Genomic DNA, 19470 nt, shown 5'->3' with positions numbered 1-19470 from the left:
ATTCCCATTCCCCTGCAAACCTAGTTTAAACCCGCTGAGCAGCACTAGCATACCTTCTTGCAAGGATATTAGTCCCCCTCCGACAGTACAGGTCCCATTTTCCCTGGAATAGGGCCCAATGATTCAGAAGGTTCCCTCCTGGACCATCTCTTTAGCTGCATGTTAAGATGCATTTTCCTCCTGCTTCTAACCTCACTAGCAAGTGAAATGCGTAGCAATCCTGAGATCACAACCCTGCAGATACTGTCATTCAATTTCACACCAAATCCCTGAGCTCTTTTTGCAGGACATCATCACCCTTCCTACCCACGTTTTTGGTCGCTTCATGGATCACAACATCTGGTTGTGCACTTGCCCTCTTGAGAATGCCAATCTGAGATACTCTGGCAGCCGGAAGGCAACAAACCATCAGAGATACAAGATTCCTTTATTGTCATGTCAATGGGATGAGGCAAAAACAGACTAGAAGGGCTGAAGGGGCCTGTTTCTATGCTGAAATGTTTTATGGTTCTGTGGTTCTATAACAGGTGTAATATTACATGAAATTTGCTTTAGTCTGCTGTAAGACAGATAGATTTTCCATTAGCAAAAATTACTAGGCACCTCTGGCAGTCATAGGAAGAGAAGCAAAAGATAATCCCCTCAGGGTCACTGAGTGTCCGTGGATTCACTTCCAGTGCTCCTGAAGCCTTCGCAGTCACACAGACTTCAGTCCAAACCAACGCCAACCTGAGACCCAGATCTGAACCTCAGACTTGATCAGGAAGCTTTCACCCTTGGAACACTCTCAAATCCTGGTTCTGATACCTGGTACCCCTTCAGCCAGTCTCCAGCCATCCGCAGGCTGTTGTGAGTCCTTTGACCACAGTTGACAGCACCCTGCGGGGGTTCCCAATAGCCTGTCATCTGTGAGTTCTTTAGCTGCAGAGCCCCTCATTGGTCTTCTGCTGTGGACATCATCTCATAGAATTGTCTCCTCTGCTTTTCCTTCTCATTTTCTGGTGCCCTGTGCCAGTCCCCTGCTTTCCAAGGGACTGCAACCCCTCAAGGCTGCTGCTGAAGTTAGGCACCACCATCCTGTACCCAGACCCCACGTGCAATGTTTCTTTTATTACAATAAAGAAACTTGGGTTATTTTTAAAACAACTAGATGTATTAACTAAGCAAACGGCATTCAAGACTGAACATACACATGCCCAACCTCATGTGGAGACATCCATCTTGAATCTACCCAAGATGCAACAGCATTCCCCAGATGCTGCACACTACGTCTCCAACTCCTCCTGGTGGTAGCACTCTATCATTACACTATGGAGTGAGGATTTTAAAATAAACCACCATCTGCTCATTTAAAGCCTGGACAGAGCCATTGGCTGTTGGAGTGGGCAGCAGAACCCTGGAGAGCAGCACCATGTCTCCACGGATCTGCACCAGTGGCAGCGCTGCCATTGCAACAGCTCCAGCAGTGCCACCATTTTTTTTACTCAGGGATATTGTCGGCTTCCATGATTCTACGTTCTGGAAGAGGAGTATGTCCCTGCCGTGGCTGCCATTTCCACTCTCTATTGAATAGAAAAATGTTATAAAAGCTTGTCCTTACCCATGCCTCCTTGCTGAATCATTTCACCCCTCGACAGGGTTGTTATACCTTGCCTCACCTCACCTCAACTCCTGGACCATCATCTCAACTGAAGCCTCTTAAGCCAAAGTATCAAAATCCCACTCTTACACTGGCTGCTCCTGCAGTGGTCACTCACTTAAGTCCCCTTTCCTTTACTAGTGACAGCCAATTAGCCAGTGGAGAAACTTAGACAAGCATCTATCTTTCCTGATGCTTTTTAAACACTCCTCTTTTCATTCCCAGACCTACTTTTGCAGTCCCTGACGAGAAACAAACAAGCACCTACCTTTCCATGTACATTTTGAATGCTCTCCTCTTCGTTCTAAGCCCCACTCTCGCACTCCCTGACGAGAAAAAGTCCCCAATGTGATTTTTATGTATTGTGAAATGCTGTTTTGCCAGGTTGTATATATACAGATAATAGTAAACTTGAGCTTGAACTTGTCCACATCTCTGGAATCAATTCAGAAAGCTTCTGCACACTCCCCAAACACTTCATGTTTTCCTTGAGCCAGGGCACAGTTACTGGACTATGGGGAGCTAAATGATTATGAGGGTTAAAGTTTGTCATAAACCTAACCCCACCCCAACTCCCATCATTCTGGCCAATCTTGTTCTTGGATGATCTTCATACCCCTCCCAACCAATCATTAAGCCATGGAGTTTCAGAGCACTGAAACTGGCTCTTCGACCAACGTGTCCATGCTGACCAAATTGTCCAACCAAACTAGTTCCATTTACTTGCAATCTACCCATATCCTTCCAAAACTTTCCTATCGTTGTACCTGTCCAAATGTATTTTGAACACCACTATTGCCCCTGCCTTTATTGCTTCATCTGGATGCTCATTTCTACACACCCACTAGCCTCTGTGTGAAGAAGGTCCCTTTTAAATCTTTCCCCATCTGGACTCTCTTCCCTGGGAAAAAGACTATGGCTATTCTAGTCACCTTTTGTGTGCCCCTCATATTTTTATAAACCTCAACAAGGTCTGCTCCTCAGCTTTCCACGGTCCAGAAGTATCCCAACCTTTTGTTTCAATTCAATACTCCTGTGACTTTTTTGCACCATTTCCAGCTGAAAGATCTTTCCCACAGGCTGGTGACCATATATGCTCCAAGTGAAGTCTCATCAATGTCTGGAGCCCCTTTCACACTTGCAAGTGATCCCAGGAATTAACAGCCAATAGGCCTTTAAAGTATCAAGTGTGAAAACAAAATCAGCTCAACGCTGGCATCAGATAACATCATCTCATCCCAGGGATTGACAGCCTTGACCCCTCGTACAATCCCCAGCATCTGCAGATGCCGACGTTGCAATCAGACAAGTGTGAAATGGGCAATTACATTGTGGGTTTGAAACGACTGAAGTTTTTGGGTGAGTGCAGGAACGTGAATGAAGAAAAGATTAAAATGAAGGTATAAACTTTGCCGTGGGAAAATCGCAGCAGGAGAAAGAGAGAGAGAGAGAGAAGAAATAAATAGCAATAGCGGACATTTTTTAAACAGCATGGGAAGGTTGGTAGCACTATAGCGCATACTTTATAAAGAGAGTGGGAAAAAGCAATGGTAGACCTGACTTCCCAGAATCCCGCGTGGAAGAGAAACCCCTCCATGAATGCTCCGTGCATTCAGCCCTTTCTCTGCTGCACAGAATTCTGGTAGGGCAGGAGTGCCATCGCTTTTTCCCACGGTATTTATAAATTGTCTGTAATAGTACTACAAACTTTCCCATGCTGTATAAATTGAGTGCTAAAGCGCTATCAACTTTCCCACCCTGTTTAAAAATTGTCTGCTATTGCTATTTATTGTTAGCACTTTCCCTCGGTCCATTATAAAGGCTTATATAGGTCGGGACAACAACAGCAGGGGTTGAAGGGCTCATCCTGAGCAGTACATAACGCTTAATTATGCTCATTTTGTTGTAATATAAGATCATAATACATTGATCAGGATTTAGGGTAGATCCACCATTGCTTGATGTGTCATGAAGTCACCGAGTGAGAGTAGAACAGTCCTAACCCCCGGGATGGCTTCTTGCAAGTGGGAGTGTGCAGTGAACTGGGATTCACTGGGAGAGTGTTGTGCTCTCGGCTCCCAGTTCCGCCTCCATCTGCCCACCGATACCCTCATTTCCCACCAGAACCCTTCTGCAGACTACTGTTGAACCCTACCCTTAGTTATAAGCTAATAAAAGCGTTTGTTCTCTTTCCAGTCGTGAGTGCATTTATTCACGCTCCACAGTGTCCCAATTAGGCGTGGTCCAGCCAAAGTCCCATTCCCATCCCAGGACACTGAACGGCTAATTTAGTGGGACACAAATGTGAGGGGGCTGGGGAGAGCTGTCTCAGTTGCAGTGCTCAGAGCCCTGACCTATGAAGGCTCCTGCCCACCTGCAGCCCCACAGTCAGAGCTTTTCTGGTCTCCCCATTCGCCACGTCAGCCCCGCACTGCCTCCACTTCCCAAAGAGCAGCAGCTCGCCCTGGAGCTGAGTTCAAGTCCACCTGCCCACCCTTGGCCCACTTTCCTCCCACCCTGGGCTCCGTGCAGAGACCACCTCCATCCTCACGCAGGTACCGTGCAGAGACCGAAACACACGCAGCCCCCACCTCTCCTTCTCCCCCCGGCCTTGCCGGGAGTCGGAGGTCAGTGGGCGGGTGGAGGGAGGGAGGCCCCGCCCCTGCATCCACGACCGCTCTCTCTGCCGGGGACGAGAACGTAGCCTAAGTTCGGCCTAGGAGAGACCGTGGTTCCGGGCCGCAGCAGGCGGAGCGAGCTCCGCTGTAGGAGAGGCGAGGCCCAGGCGGCAGGATGGTGCTGCTGACCATGATCGCTCGGGTTGCCGACGGCCTCCCGCTCGCCGCCTCCATGCAAGAGGACGAGCAGGTGAGAGACGGCCCTTTGGCCCCTCCACGTTATGCAGGTTTAGCCCTAACTTTCTCCCTGCTGCGGCCTGGTGTTGAGCAGTGGTCGTGTTCCCTACGGGGCCGTGGTTGTCCTTCCAACTCTGCTCCTCGGACGGCTGGTACACCCCACCCGCGCCCTGCCGGGCCCCCCCCCCTCCCCACCCGCGCCCCCCCCTCCCCACCCGCGCCCCCCCCCTCCCACCCGCGCCCCCCCCCCTCCCCACCCGCGCCCCCCCCCTCCCCACCCGCGCCCCCCCCCTCCCCACCCGCGCCCTGCCGGGGCCCCCCCCTCCCCACCCGCGCCCTGCCGGGGGCCCCCCCCCTCCCCACCCGCGCCCTGCCGGGGGCCCCCCCCCCCTCTCCCCACCCGCGCCCTGCCGGGGGCCCCCCCCCCCCCTCTCCCCTCTCCCCACCCGCGCCCTGCCGGGCCCCCCCCCCTCCCCACCCGCGCCCTGCCGGGGCCCCCCCCCCTCCCCACCCGCGCCCTGCCGGGCCCCCCCCCCCTCCCCACCCGCGCCCTGCCGGGCCCCCCCCCCCCCTCCCCACCCGCGCCCTGCCGGGCCCCCCCCCCCTCCCCACCCGCGCCCTGCCGGGCCCCCCCCCCTCCCCACCCGCGCCCTGCCGGGCCCCCCCCCCTCCCCACCCGCGCCCTGCCGGGCCCCCCCCCCCTCCCCACCCGCGCCCTGCCGGGCCCCCCCCCCCTCCCCACCCGCGCCCCTGCCGGGCCCCCCCCCCCTCCCCACCCCGCGCCCTGCCGGGCCCCCCCCCCCCCTCCCCACCCGCGCCCTGCCCGGGCCCCCCCCCCTCCCTGCCCGGGCCCCCCCCCTCCCTGCCCGGGCCCCCCCCCTCCCTGCCCGGGCCCCCCCCTTCCTGCCCGGGCCCCCCCGCGCCCTGCCCGGGCCCCCCCCTCCCACCCGCGCCCTGCCCGGGACCCCCCCCCCTCCCCACCCGCGCCCTGCCCGGGACCCCCCCCCCCTCCCCACCCGCGCCCTGCCCGGGACCCCCCCCCTCCCCACCCGCGCCCTGCCCGGGACCCCCCCCCCTCCCCACCCGCGCCCTGCCCGGGACCCCCCCCCCCTCCCCACCCGCGCCCTGCCCGGGACCCCCCCCCCTCCCCACCCGCGCCCTGCCCGGGACCCCCCCCCTCCCCACCCGCGCCCTGCCCGGGACCCCCCCCGCTCCCCACCCGCGCCCTGCCCGGCCCCCCCTCCCCACCCGCGCCCTGCCGGGCCCCCCCTCCCCACCCGCGCCCTGCCGGCCCCCCCCCCGCGCCCTGACTGAGAACACCATTCCCTCCCCACCTGCCATAATCAGAGATCCGCTACTGGTCCTTCAGTACAACCTCTCCATCTCAAACAAGTTGTTTACCCAAGTGCGTCCATTTGTCTCCATTCAGGCAAATCCCTCTCAAACTTTCATGTCCATGAACCTGTTATCACTTCCTCTGGTCGTTCTCACTACCTTCCAATGAAACAGTTGCTCCTCAGGTCTATTTAAATGTTTCCCTATCTCGCCTCAAATTTAGTCTCATAACTCAAGCCTACCAGTCCTAATAACATATCTCCCATAGCTGGGAATCAGGACTGCACACAATACTGCCCATTTGCCTTTAGGGATTTCTTGGGTGTTTGTTATGTTGCTTCAAATTTCCTCTCACATTTCTCCATTTTATTTTGAGCAATGCACCAGTCTTCTTGCAATTAATTAATCAACACTGGCATTGATGACCACCTTCACTATTGAAGTTGGAACTAAACTACCGCAGATGCGGGAAATCTGAAATAAAATAGAATGGTGTCAAAATTTACCAGTTTTTTTGAATTTAGTGATTCCGCACAGTTGACAGCATCTACGGAGAGATAAAAAATAAAATATCATCCATCATTCTGAAGCTGATTCTCTTTCCACTTGCATTGATTGGTTTACTATCTATTGCTGCTGGGTTTTGGGGTCCTCTGGGCTCGTAACACTAACACTCTACTTTGATTTCCTGATCATGACCTCGAAATAGATCTGAATTATTAAATGACTGTGGAGCCCACTATAGCTAGAACTCTCTTTAGTCATTTGGCATTGCCAAGTTTTAAATGAGTGTACTGCTTTCCTCTGGATCCCTTGAGCTTTTGGACAATCTGCCAGGCATCTGAACAAAATCTATTTACCTTATGCATCAAGTTTAGCCTGTGCAAACCTTATCAACTCTCTGCATCACCTCCTCAGATTGGGTTGGTTGTGGAATGCAATTTCCCCTTAACAACCCATGCAGACTGTCTCTGGATCACCTGTGCCCTTCTGAATAATGGGGAAATTCAGCTAGTCAAGCAGCATCTGTGGAGCGACATGAGAGGATCAATGTTCGGTTGAGACCATGCATCAGGAGGCAATGTTTACCATCCTCTTGCCTCAGCCAATGTTGCATGACCTGAGATCAGTAGAATCTGCTGGGGTCAGCAGAGACCAGGGGACAATGCTGGTGTCAGTAGGAGACTACCGGGGTTGGTGCTGGGGTTAGTGGGAGACTACCGGCATTGGTGCCGGAGTCAGCGGGAGACTACTGGCATTGGTGCTGGGATCAGCGGTAGACCACAGGAGTTGGTACAGGGGTCAATGTGGTGGTCAGTATATCTAATCTATTCACCATTTAATCATTTGGATGAGAAATTGAATGTCATCACAGTCAGAAGTTATTGTCATGAACATCTGTCATGAAATTTGTCCTGTGCATTGTGGCAGCATTATTGTGTATTACAGATGCAAAATTGCAAAAATTATATTTCTGTAAATACACTATCTACAATAATAAGTTAATGCAAAAGAAGAGGAAAAGTGTGGTACAGGTACACAATCCTTTATCTGGACATCTAAAATCTGGAAAGCTCCGAAAACCAGCATTTTTTTCCTGGTGCTGGTCCAGTGGAGAGAGAGAGAGAGAGAGAGACAGCAACGCTACTAGGTTGGGGGGGGTGGGGGGGAGAGAGAGACGGCAGCGTGACTCGGGTGGGCAAAGGTGGAGAGTGATGGCAGCATGACTCGGGTGGGCGAAGGTGGAGAGTGATGGCAGCATGACTCGGGTGGGCGAAGGGGGGAGAGACAGCAGCTTGACTCGGGAGGGGGGAAGAAGATAGACGGCAGCGCGACTCGGGAGGGCGAATGGGGTGAGAGACGGCAGCGCGACTCGGTTGGGCGAAGGGGAGAGAGACGGCAGTACGACACGGGTGGGAGGGGGAAGGAGGGAGATGGCAGCGCGACTTAGCGAGGGGAGGAGAGAGACAGCAGCGTGATTTGTGTAGGCAAAGGGGAGAGAGACGGCAGCGCGACTCAGGCAGGAGGGGGGAAGGAGAGAGACGGCAGTGCGACTTGGGTGGGGGGGGAGAGACGGCAGCGCAACTGGAAGGGGGTGGATACGGCAGCACAATTTGGGTGGGCTTAAGTCTGGGGCAGCTGGCTTTTGTTCTGAAATCTGGAAAAATCCAAAATTCGGAACACACTGTCCCCTAAGGGTTCTGGATAAAGGATTGTGTACCTGTAGTGTCTGTTCATTGTCCATTCAGAAATCTGATGGGGGCGGGGAAGAAACTGTTTTTATGCCATTGGATGTTTGCCTTCAGGCTCCTGCACCTCCTTCCTGATGGTAGTAGTGTAAAGAGGGCTTGGCCTGGGTGGTGAGGCTGCTTAATGATAGAGGCTGACACCATCACTTCTCGGTGTTCTTAATGAAGTGACGATGAATTCCCATGATGGCGCTGGCTGAGTTCACCTTCCTGTCCTGTGCATTGGCACCTCCATACCAGACAGTGATGTAATCAGTCAGAAGGCTCTGCATGGTATATCTATAGAACATGGAACATTACAGCACAGTACACGTCCTTAAACCCACGATGTTGTGCCAACCTATATATACCTAAAGAAAAACTTAAATTCTCCCGACCTCAAAACCCTCTCTTTTTCTTTCGTCCATGTGCCTGTCAAAGAGTCTCTTGAATGCCCAAGAGGTTCCAGCCTCCACCACCCCAGGCACCCACAACTCTCTTTTTTTTAAAAAAAGGTGCTGGCTATCTACCTTATCAATGCCTCCCATAGTTTTGTAGATTTCTATTAAGTCACTTCTCATCCATCTCATAAGATATATTTTCCATTCCAGGCAAAATCCTGCTTAATCTCTCCATAGCTTCTACATCCTTCCAGAATTGAACACAATATTCTAATTGAAATTTGCAAGTCTTTGGTGCGTACCAAATCTCCTCAAACTCTTAACGAAGTATAGGGATTGACAAGCCTTCTTCATGATTGCATCGACATGAAGAACCCAGGATAGTTCTTCAGAGATGTTGACATCCAGGAATTTGAAGTTCATTACCCTTTCAACTGCTCACCTCCCACAATGAGGAATGGTTTGTGTTCTAGTTTCCCCTTGAAGTCCACAATCAGTTCCTTAGTTTTGCTGACAATAGGCACTTTCAGGGGCTGCATATTTTGGCAATATGCGGCTGTTGGGAGGCCACGTGAATGTCCAGAAGGCGTTTTCAAGGTGAACTTTGTAACCCTCCTCCGAGAGGGATAATCGCCGCAGCACAGTGGCCTCCCCAGCCATCTGAATGCAGCCGCCTAAAAGCGGCTGCATTTGGGATGACAGTCAGCTGGTGAGCGCCTAACAGCTCCTCTCCCAGCTGCCCCTTCCCACGGCGCAGGACCTCGGGTCAGGGGCAGCTGGTTGGGCTGTCAGCACAGGAACTGCGGGGCTAGAGCGGCCGGCGGGGAGAAGGGGGCTGGGCTGTCAGCGTGGCGACTGCAGGACTCGAGCGGCTGGTGGGGGAGAGCAGCCGGCGAGGGAAAAGGAGGCTGAAGCGGCCGGTAGGGGAGAAGGGGGCTGGCCGAAACAATGCTGGTATCCGACTCGAGCATCGTTCTCCCCCGCCAGTGCTCCAGCCTCCGTACTCATCTGTCGGTGCTCCAGCCTCCTACCCCGCCAGCCGCTCCAGCCTCCTATCCCGCCAGCCGCTCCAGCCTCCTACCCCGCCGGCCGCTCCAGCCTCCTACCCCACCAGCCGCTCCAGCCTCCTACCCCGCCAGCCGCTCCAGCCCCGTGAGTGGGGAGAGAGCGGGGCAGTGGGATCAGTGTGGGGACGCCTCCGCGCTGATAGCCCACGCTGGTTGTCCCAGCTGACAGTCAGCCATCCTAAATTGACAGCCCAAGGGACAGGAGCCAGAAAGCGCTCAGATGCGCTTCATGGCGCAGCTGTCTTTTCAGGTGGTCAGCGCTGCGTTTTCAACGCTGCCACCTGAACTGCAATTTAAAGGGCTGCTTCTGCTTCTTCAGGTGCATTCTTAGCGGAGAATGCACCTGAAAAAGCCTATTGAATGCAAATTTGTTGGTTGTTGTGACACCACTCAATCTCACTCATATACGATTCCTCATTGCTGTCTGTGATTCTGCCAACGAAGGTGGCAAAATTTGCAGTTGGCTTTTGAATTGTGCAGAGCCACATATTAATGGGTGTGGAGAGTTGAGCAGTGGGCAAAGTATGCATCCTTGAGGAGCACCTGTGTTGATTGTCAGTGTGGAGAAGACATTATTACTGATCTACACTGACTGTTTTTTCGATGAGGAAGTCAAAGATTCATTTACAGGGGAGGTGCAGAGGCCCAGGTTTTGAAGCTTGCTGACTGGTAATGAGGGGTTGATGGCTTTGAAAGCTTAGCTGTAATTGATGAACAGCAGCCTGAAGTATATGTTGCAATTGTGTAGGTGATCCAAGGCTGAGTGGAGAGCCAGTGAGATTGCATTGGTTGTGGAGCCATTGTGGTGGTAGGCGAATTGCAGTGGGTCCAGTTCTTTACTTAGTTAATTCTGGCTATGACAAACCTCTCAAAGCCTTTCATTACAGTAGATGTCGGTGCTACAGGGCAATAGACACCCTGCTCTTCTTGGGCACCAGGATGATTGATGCCTGTTTGAAGAAGGTGGGATCCTCTGACTGCAGCAATGAGAGATGGAAAATGTCCATGAACACTCCAGGTTGTGGATTGGCACAAATTTTCAGTACCATACCAAGTACTATGGGAGTATCAGGGCCTGTTCCCTTTTGAGGGTTCACCCTCTTGAAAGATGTTCTGACTTTGGCCTCTGAGACAGATGTCTTAGGGTTGTTAGCTTCTGCAGGGCAGGGATTCTCTTTGTTCATGTTTGCAGATGACAGCATTTACTGGGAAGGTGATGGAAGCTCCAGCATAATTTGAACATGCTGGGGGAATAAAGAGACTGATAGCACATGTAGTTAACTGTGGATAAGTGTGAGGACATACTGGTGCCAAAACAGGAGGGAAGATGGTGATAGTTTGGGAAAGTGAGAGGTGCAGCCAGGCATTATTGTCCCAGTGTATCATCAATCAAGTTAAGCACTGAAGGTGCTGCAGATATCGAAGGTTAATGGGATGTTATGTGTGCACAAGCCTCATCTCCCAGGCTGCTGTTCATTGACTTCAGTTTGGTTTTTAATATGGCTGTACAGCAGAGGCTGGTGGAGAAGCTTTCCTTGCTGGGACTCAACAGCCCTCTATAATTGGATCTTGAACTTCCTAATGGAATGACCACAGTTTGTCTGGTTTGGTGGCAGAATATTGAGCACCCTCACTTTGAGCAGTACTGGCACATCACAGGGCTGTGTGCTCAGACTGCTCCTGTTCACCCTACTGACCCACCCATGACTGTATTGCCAGATCCAGTTCCAACAGTGTCATCAAGTTTGCAGATGACACAACAGTAGTCGGCCTCATCAACAACAACAATAAGTTACACTGCAGAGAAGAGGTGGAAAGTCTTGTGATATGGTGCGAGAGTAACAACCTGAGTCTCATTGTGAACAAGACGAAGGAGATGATTGTGGACTTCAGGAGGACCAGGAATGACCACCTTACATTACATATCAACAACTCTGTGGTAGCTAGAGTGGAGAGCACCAAGTTCCTTTGGAGTTCACTTAACTACTGACCTATAATGGAAACTCAACATCTCCTCACTTGGAAGAAAGGAGCAACAGAAACTGCACTTTTTGAGAAGACAAGCAGGCATGGCTACCGGCCACCCTTATGCCAAACTTCTATAGGAGCTCTATTGAGAGCATCCTAGCTGTCTGCAACACAGTGTGGTATGGTTACTGCAAAGAAATGGATTGGAGGTCAATCCACAGAACTACAAGACTGCATCCCCCTTCCATCCCATCGATGTGATCTACTGGGATCGTTGTCTGAAGAGGATGTGCAAAATTATTGAGGACCCCTTCCACCCTGCACACAGCATCTTTCAGCTGCTCTAATCAGGGAAGAGATACAGGAGTATCAGAGCCAGCACCACCAGGCTGAGGAACAGCTTCTTCCCACAGGCGGTGAGAATGGTGATCGACCAAAGGAACTGCTTGCACAAACCATCTGAGATTCATTTGTACAAAACAGTATTTATTTTTATAGATAAAATACTTGTTCTGCATATTTGTCTGTATGTATGTTATGTCTGGTTGGGCGCCTGCATGTTTTGCACTGGGGACCAGAGAACGCTGTTTTATCAGGTTGTACTTGTACAATCAGATGACAATGAACTTGGCTTGACTTAACATCACAGGCAAACTGGTTGTTCAGCCTTCCACCACCATCACCACCCATATCCTTTCAACCAATTCCACTGCACACTGCCACCCAGATGAAACCCTTGTCACAATGAGAAGGTGCTCACACCACACAGACATAATGGAATGATAGGATTGAACATTGATCTGAAGCTTTGTGACAGTGGCACACAATGCTACTCTTTACTTGTTGCCTTGATGGTGAAGGGATGTCTTCCTGCAGGGTGCTTGGTCCTTGGGGAGTCTACACCTTGAGTGTGGTGTACAGTTTTGGTGATATTTTGTCAGGAAGGATGTTTTTGCAATGGATGGAGTTCAGCAAAAGTTCACCAACCCAATTCAGTGGATGAAGTACAGGCTAATGAAAAGTTAGTTTATATTCACTGGAATTAAGTAGGAAAGGCAACTGATGGGACTAAACATATTGGCTGCATGAAGAATGCTCCCGATGGTGGGGAAGTCCAGACCAAGGGTCACCATCTCATGGGATGTGTAAGTCTTTGAAGATTTGGGTGTAAAGGAATTTCTTCAATCTGTCTGGGAAACCTTGATCAGCACTTGTGCTATTTCTCTTGCTATTTTTGTCCAGGGCGTATCCACTTTAGAAGATGCTGGACAATTTCTCTGTGCTTTTTTCTAATCCTTCATGTTAATGTGTAATCATACTGTAATTTCTACCATGTTGTACTTTGTGTTGCTTCTATTTTTTGTGCAATCCAATATTGAACATTGGAAAATAACAATGGGCCTCTAGAATTGGAAATAGATTTGATTTAGGTTCTCGTTGAATATTTCTACTGCCCTGACATTGATTGGTTTACAGAAGTTGCTTCAAGTCCAACCCTGCTTAGTTGTATCTCAGCCTGATGGCGTTGATCTTACTCCAGTTTGCAGCTTTCTCTCCGAGGCCATCTTTACACTCCACAAAAGCTCTGCTACATGCAGATGAATTATGCCTATAGGCACTGAATTCCATCACCTTTTCTATCTGCTCTAATTCATTCTACGAAGCATTGATCGGTTTCTTCCTAGACCTGCTCCTGATGGTATTGATTTTTTTTTAAAGTTCTCTAATTGTGTTGCAAGGGTTCTGTACATTTTTATCCTTTACTCAATTTTTGTCCACAAGATCAAGGAAGTTCAAGGCTTGTTGAGGTTGAAAATGGTCGCTTGTTGTTTGGAGGAAGAGGATATAGTGAATTTCTTTTATGGCTTTCATCATAAAGGAAAATGACAGTGAGCAATGAGTGGAAGGTATTGGAGAAAGGAAATCTAATAAGAGAGGAACTTTGAAAGTGGGTGAATGGTCATATTCAGATGAAATTTCTCCAGAAAGTAAGAAGAGCCCCTGACTTCAATTTTCCAATCCTCTCTGGTTTTGGGGATGGTGTCAGACAATTGAAAAATAATCAACATTCTTGTGAGAGTAGAAGGGATTGTGTGAGTGTTTGCATGCCAGCTAGCTGATATCCATTCTTGGCGACAAGTATAAACTTCAGAAATTTATAGATCAGGGAGAATCAGCATAGACGTTGAGGAAAGGTAGTGTCTTATTCATATAATTGCCAAGATACCAAAGAGCTTCCAAAAGAGCTGTATTTGTTGGCATGTGCAATTCAGCAGAGATCTTGACAAGGTTAACAGATCGGCCCGTAGAATACAAGAAAGGGGCCAAATTGAATGCCAAAGTGGCTGAATGGCAGAAAACAGTGGGTGATAGCTACTGGGTGTTTCTGTGACTGAAGCTGTTGAAGGAGGAGCTATACAGAGCTCAGCACCATTAGCTGTTTGTAATAGAGTAGTACAGTGCCGAAATGGGCCCTTTGGACCATCACGACTCATTCAGCTGCACTGGGTTCATATGCTTTGTACCTTGCCTATTTATGTGTCTTATCTGAATGCCTATTAAACCAAGTGATTGCATCTGATTCAACCATGGCTTCTGGCAGCCCAGTTCTGCCATCAACCTGTCTCAGTAAAAATCCCCTCTCAAATTCCTTTCTTTTATCCTAAGCCAATATCATCTTGTTTTTGAAGCTTCTGTCATGGTAAAATCATTTTGACTGTCTTTCTATGCTTTTTATAAATGTGTGCACCCCTCAGCTTCCTTCACTCCAGGGAAAACCAGCCACGTGGATCAGATTTCTCTGCATAACTGAAGTGCACTCAAGGTTCCTAGTGAATCTAGTGCACCCTATCCAGTGCAGTCACATCCTTCTTACAGTGGGGCCAGAGCAGTGGGTTGAAAAGTTGTAATGTGATGTCTCAACATTCATATTCTGTGCCCTGACTTATAAAGACAAGCATGCTGTATGCTTTCATCACCACCCTATCTCCCTGTGTTGTCACTATCTGGGAACTATCGATGAACCTAAACCTCTCTCTGTTCATCAGCATTCTTTACTGTCCCATCATTTCCTCTATATATCTCACCCCTATTTGAGTTTCCAAATTAATCACCTCACATTTGTCCATCTGTCAATACTCAGCATTCTATCTGATCTCTTTCCTGCTGCAGACTTTACCTGTCATCCACAAACAAAACTTGTTTTTTTTACTATTTTAAATTTTTTAAACCACAATTATATTGAATTCTAATAAAATTCATATACAGAAAAATATATGTGGATAATATATTACAAAAAAAAACCTCCCTCTCCCTCCCCATTAATTCTCACCCTCCTTCCCCTACACTAAGAAAGAAAAAAAAGATAATCAATTATACATAATTAATCTTTTCATCTGTGAAACCAAGAATCATCACTGGAATGGATGAGACTCAAATCTTCAAACCAACAATTTTCAAATATGGGCTCCATATTTTCAAAAAGAAATGGTATTTATCCCGTAAACTATATGTCATCTTTTCAAGAGGAATACAAGATTTAATTTCAGTGGGCCTCCTTTGCATTCCTAGGACCAAATTGGATTTCCACGCGATAGCTAAACATTTCTTAGATACTGTTGAAGCTAAATGTAAAAATTCAATTTGATACATGGTCAACCTTAATTTTAAATTAATAATTTTAATATCTCTTTGTAAAGACAACATTGGATCAAACGGAAGTTTAATTTTAATATTTTTTCCAAAAATAATTTAACTTGTATCCAGAAACTTTAGGACAGATCCACATCGAATGAAAAAAAATCTGTCTCTTTACCACATCTAAAACATAAATCTGAAGACATTAGGCTAAATCTTTTTAATTTTTGAGGGGTTAAATATAATTGATGCAAAAAAGTATATTATACTAATCTGTACCTTACATTAATAACTTTAGTCATATTATCTCCAATCATTTTCATCTATCTTTCTATTCAAATCAGTTTCCCATTTTAGTCTTGATTTATGAATATTTGCTTTTGGCATTTTGCTTTGTAATAATTTATACATCTCAGAAATAAATTTATTTACATCTCCTTTAGTAAGTAGTAGCTCTGAAGCAGATTGCCAACGTAATTTTAAACTATAACCTAATTTTTCAGTTAAAAATTTTTTATTTGATAATAACAAAAAAATGTATTATTAGGAATCTCATATTTTTTCCTTCATTCAGTTAAAAGATATAAATTTCCCAGCTTCAGAACAATCTTCTACCTTTTTAATCCCCAATTGATTCTATATCTTCAAGAACTGATTATTAACATTGAAAGGGAAAAGTTTATTTTGATATAAAGACGTTTTAGATGAAATTGTGCCTTTTCCACCTACACAGACAAAACTTGTTGATCATCCTTCCCATGCTCATATCCAAGTTATTAACACTACATCCCAGCACTGATCCCAGCAATAAATCAGTCAGTATTAAAAGTACTCTTTATAATATTAAAAGCACTCTTCCACCAATACTCTCTGTTTCCTGCCAGCAAGTTACTTTGGATCAAGTTTGGCAGCTCACCTTGTCCCATGTTTCAACCCTCTGGACCAGCCTACCTTGTGGGACCTGAGTGGCCATGTGGTTGACAGTGAGGAGAAAGTTTGGACTGCGGGAAGATACCATCATTGCTGTCCTTCATCATCACTGGATCCAAATTCCTGTAACTCCTATAGTGAGGTTGGAGACACGGTACTTTTAACCACAAAGATTGTTGTGGTTTGAGAAGGTGACTCGCCACCACCTTAACAATTAAAGATGGAGCCATGGATTTCTACAGCACAGAAACAGGACCTTCAGCCCAACTTGTCCTTGCTGACCAAGTCTGCGTATGGTCCACCAACTGAGACCCTTCACTCTTCATGCACCTGCACAAATATCTTTTAAATGCTTAAATTGTCTCCTTCTCCAACACTCCCTCTGGCATCTTGTTAGGCAATAAATATTGGCCAGGTCAGCAACATTTTTTAAAAGTTCAAATTTATTCTCAGAGTACATTCATGACATCACATGCGGGCCATGCAGAATTTCTACTTAACAGTAGGGCTTAAATGGTCCTCAAGAAAAGAGGCATATACAAAAGAGAAAAATGTAAACAAACTACAAACAAAAAAAAATTGGTCATCGAGGGAACGGTCATCGTCAGAGTGGTAAGGCTCAAGAGGCTTTGGAGAGAAGAGGCTGAGGTGGTGGTGTAAGAGTTGAAGTATGGATGGACCATCCTATTTGAGGAACAAATAGGGTGGCACATGTAGGCAAAGGTAAAGGCAGGTTTTATTTATCTTGTATATTTTCTTTCCATTAGTCATAGACAGTGGAAATGGCAGCCAAGGCAGGGGAATGCTCCACTTGCAAAATATGGGTAGTCAGGGAAGCCAGCAGTATCCCTGATGACTTTATCTGTGAGAAGCGCATCCAGCTGCAGCTCCTTACAAACAGAGTTGGGGAATTGGAGCTGGATCGACTCTGGATCGTTTGGGAGGCTGAGGAGATGATAGACAGGAGTTACAGGGACATTATCACACATAGGAGGCAGGGGGAGGGTGATATTCAAGAGAGGGAAAGGTGATCAGTGCAGGACGTTCCTGTGGCCTTGTATACTTGTTATTGAGGGGATACTGCTGTGGGGGTGGGGGGGGAGGTGGGGAGAGGAACAACCTACCAGGGACATAAGCCACGGTGATAAGGTCTCTGTCACGGAGTCTGGTCTTGTGGTTAAGAAGGGAAGGGGGAGAGGAAGTGAGCTGTAGTGCTAGGGGATTCCATAGTTGGGAGGACAGATAAGAAGTTCTGTGGAAGTGATTGAGAATCTCTAATGTTATGTTGGTGCTAGAGTCCGAGATATCGCAGATTGAGTTCATGGCATTCTTAGGAGGGAGGATGAGCAGCCAGATGTCGTGTTCCATGTAGGAACCAATGAGATGGGTAGGAAAGGTGTTGAGGTCCTGCAAAGAGAGTTCAGGGAGATAGGCACTAGGTTGAAGGACAGGGCTTCTAGAGTTGTGATCTCAGGATTGCTAGCTGTGCCATGTGCTGGTGAGGTTAGAACTAGGAGGATAATGCAGCTGAACACGTGGCTAAAGACATGGAGCAGGAGAGAGGACTTCAGGTTTCAGGATCATTGGGCTCTCTTTCAGAAAAGGTGGGACTTCTTCCAGCAGGATGGTTGCATCTGAATTGGAGGGGGACTAATATCCTCGTGGAAAGGTTTACTAGTGCTGCTCCAGGGGGTTTAAATGAGATTTGCAGGAGGATGGGAGCCAGAGCAGATAGGGGAGTGGAGAAGGAAAAAGATGATAATGTTAGAAGTCAAAGGGTTTACATGGTGGAGATGCTCAGGTGCATCTATTTCAATGCAGGAAATGTTGTAGGAAAGGCTGACATGATTAGAGTGTGGATTGGCACGTGAAATTATGACATTTTGGCCATGAGTGAAACTTGGTTGCAGGAGGAGCAGGACTGGCAGCTCAATGTTCTGGGTTTCTGTTGCTTCAGGCGTGATAGAATGGGAGGGATGAAAGGGGAAGGAGTAGGGAAAATATCGCAGCTGTGCTCAAGCAGGAGAGACCAAAGGGCTCATCTACTACATGGGAGGCTATATGGGTGGAGCTGAGGAATGGGAAAGGTATGTCCCCACTCATGGGGTTGTATTATAGACTGCCCAATAGTTAACAAGAATTGGAGGAGCAATCTGTAGAGAGATAGGAGACAGCTGCATAAAACATAAAAGTGTGACAGTAGGAGATTTTAACTTTCCACATATTGATTGGGACTCCCATACAGTAAAAGGAATGGATGGCTTTGAGTTTGTCAAATGTGTTCATGAAAGTTTTTAAATCAATATATAGAGGTACCAAAGAGAGAGAGAGTGCAATACTGGATCTCTTATTAGGGAACAAAACAGGACAAAAGTATATGCAGGGGAACATTTTGGGTCCAGTGATCTTAATGCCACTAGTTTAATTATGGAGAAGGATCTGTCTGGGCTTTGGGTTGAGATTCTAAATTGGAGAAAGGCCAATTTTGAGGAAATATGAAAGGATCTGGAATATGTGAATTGGGATAAGTATTTTCTAGCAAGGATATGCTATGGAAATTTTCCTGGTCCACCCTCTCCCTGCGGTGTGAAAAGGCAAATAGCCAAGCAGGGAAGCCTCGTGATGTCAGTGCTTGCATGCTGCATCACATAGGTGATTAAAATTAAAAAAAGCCTACCTCCTGAAACAGTAGGCCATTTTGGCACGTTGAGACAGGAGCACAATGCAAGATGAATGGGTGTCCTCATTAACCATAATCCCTCACGCAGCTGGGTTTCCCAGAGCGCCAGCTATATGAGGGATGATGGGAAACGAAGTTGGCCATTCATCCACCATTGTGCCGCCGTCACAACGTGCTGAAGCATGGGGGAGGGGTCTGGCACGGGCCAGCGGCCCATGGAGGGGGCAGAGGGAGCTAGCTAGTGGGTGGGTGGATGACCAACGGACAGACGGAGATGAACTTACTCTTGCTCCTGTGAGTGCGTAACCCATCATCAGTTGGGGGAGGAACCCCCTAAAATTGCTGAGGAGAGCAAGTTCCCGGGAATTTGGACCACAGTGTGAAAAGCCCAGGAGGTCCTGAATTCCCGGGAATTTACCGGGATGAAGTAGGGTCACTGCTCGCCTGTGGTGTGTAAACGGCCACTGAGACCTCCCAGATGCCAACCATTTCAGTTCTGTGTCACACTCCCATACTAACATATCTGTCCATGGCCACTAAGACCACCCGTAAATTGGAGGAAGAACACCTGATTTTCCATCTGGGCACTCTCCAGCCAGGTGGCATTAACATCAATTTTTACAGTTTCTGCTAACCTGCCTTACTTTCTCTCTCTATTCACCTGGCCATCCCTCCTCCCCTTGTTTGCTTCTGTGGCCTCCCTCCCTTCTCCACCCAATGCCTTCTGCCTT

At 48.3% G+C, this 19470-nt stretch overlaps 1 protein-coding gene across 1 annotated transcript in view; it reads left to right on the top strand.

Moving 5' to 3' along the window:
* The first annotated feature begins 4109 nt into the window (after positions 1–4109).
* The window catches only part of LOC138763426 (vesicle-trafficking protein SEC22b), a 35048-nt gene continuing 19687 nt past the window's right edge, over positions 4110–19470 (top strand). Inside the window, exon 1 of the mRNA XM_069937537.1 lies at positions 4110–4507. Coding sequence (XP_069793638.1) covers positions 4433–4507 — 75 coding nt within the window. The 5' untranslated portion in view covers positions 4110–4432. The remainder of the gene's footprint in view (positions 4508–19470) is intronic.

This window comes from Narcine bancroftii, chromosome 5 (genome assembly GCF_036971445.1).
Source record: "Narcine bancroftii isolate sNarBan1 chromosome 5, sNarBan1.hap1, whole genome shotgun sequence".
In the NCBI taxonomy this organism is placed as follows: Eukaryota; Metazoa; Chordata; class Chondrichthyes; order Torpediniformes; family Narcinidae; genus Narcine; species Narcine bancroftii.
This window is presented reverse-complemented; position numbering and strand designations above follow the sequence as displayed.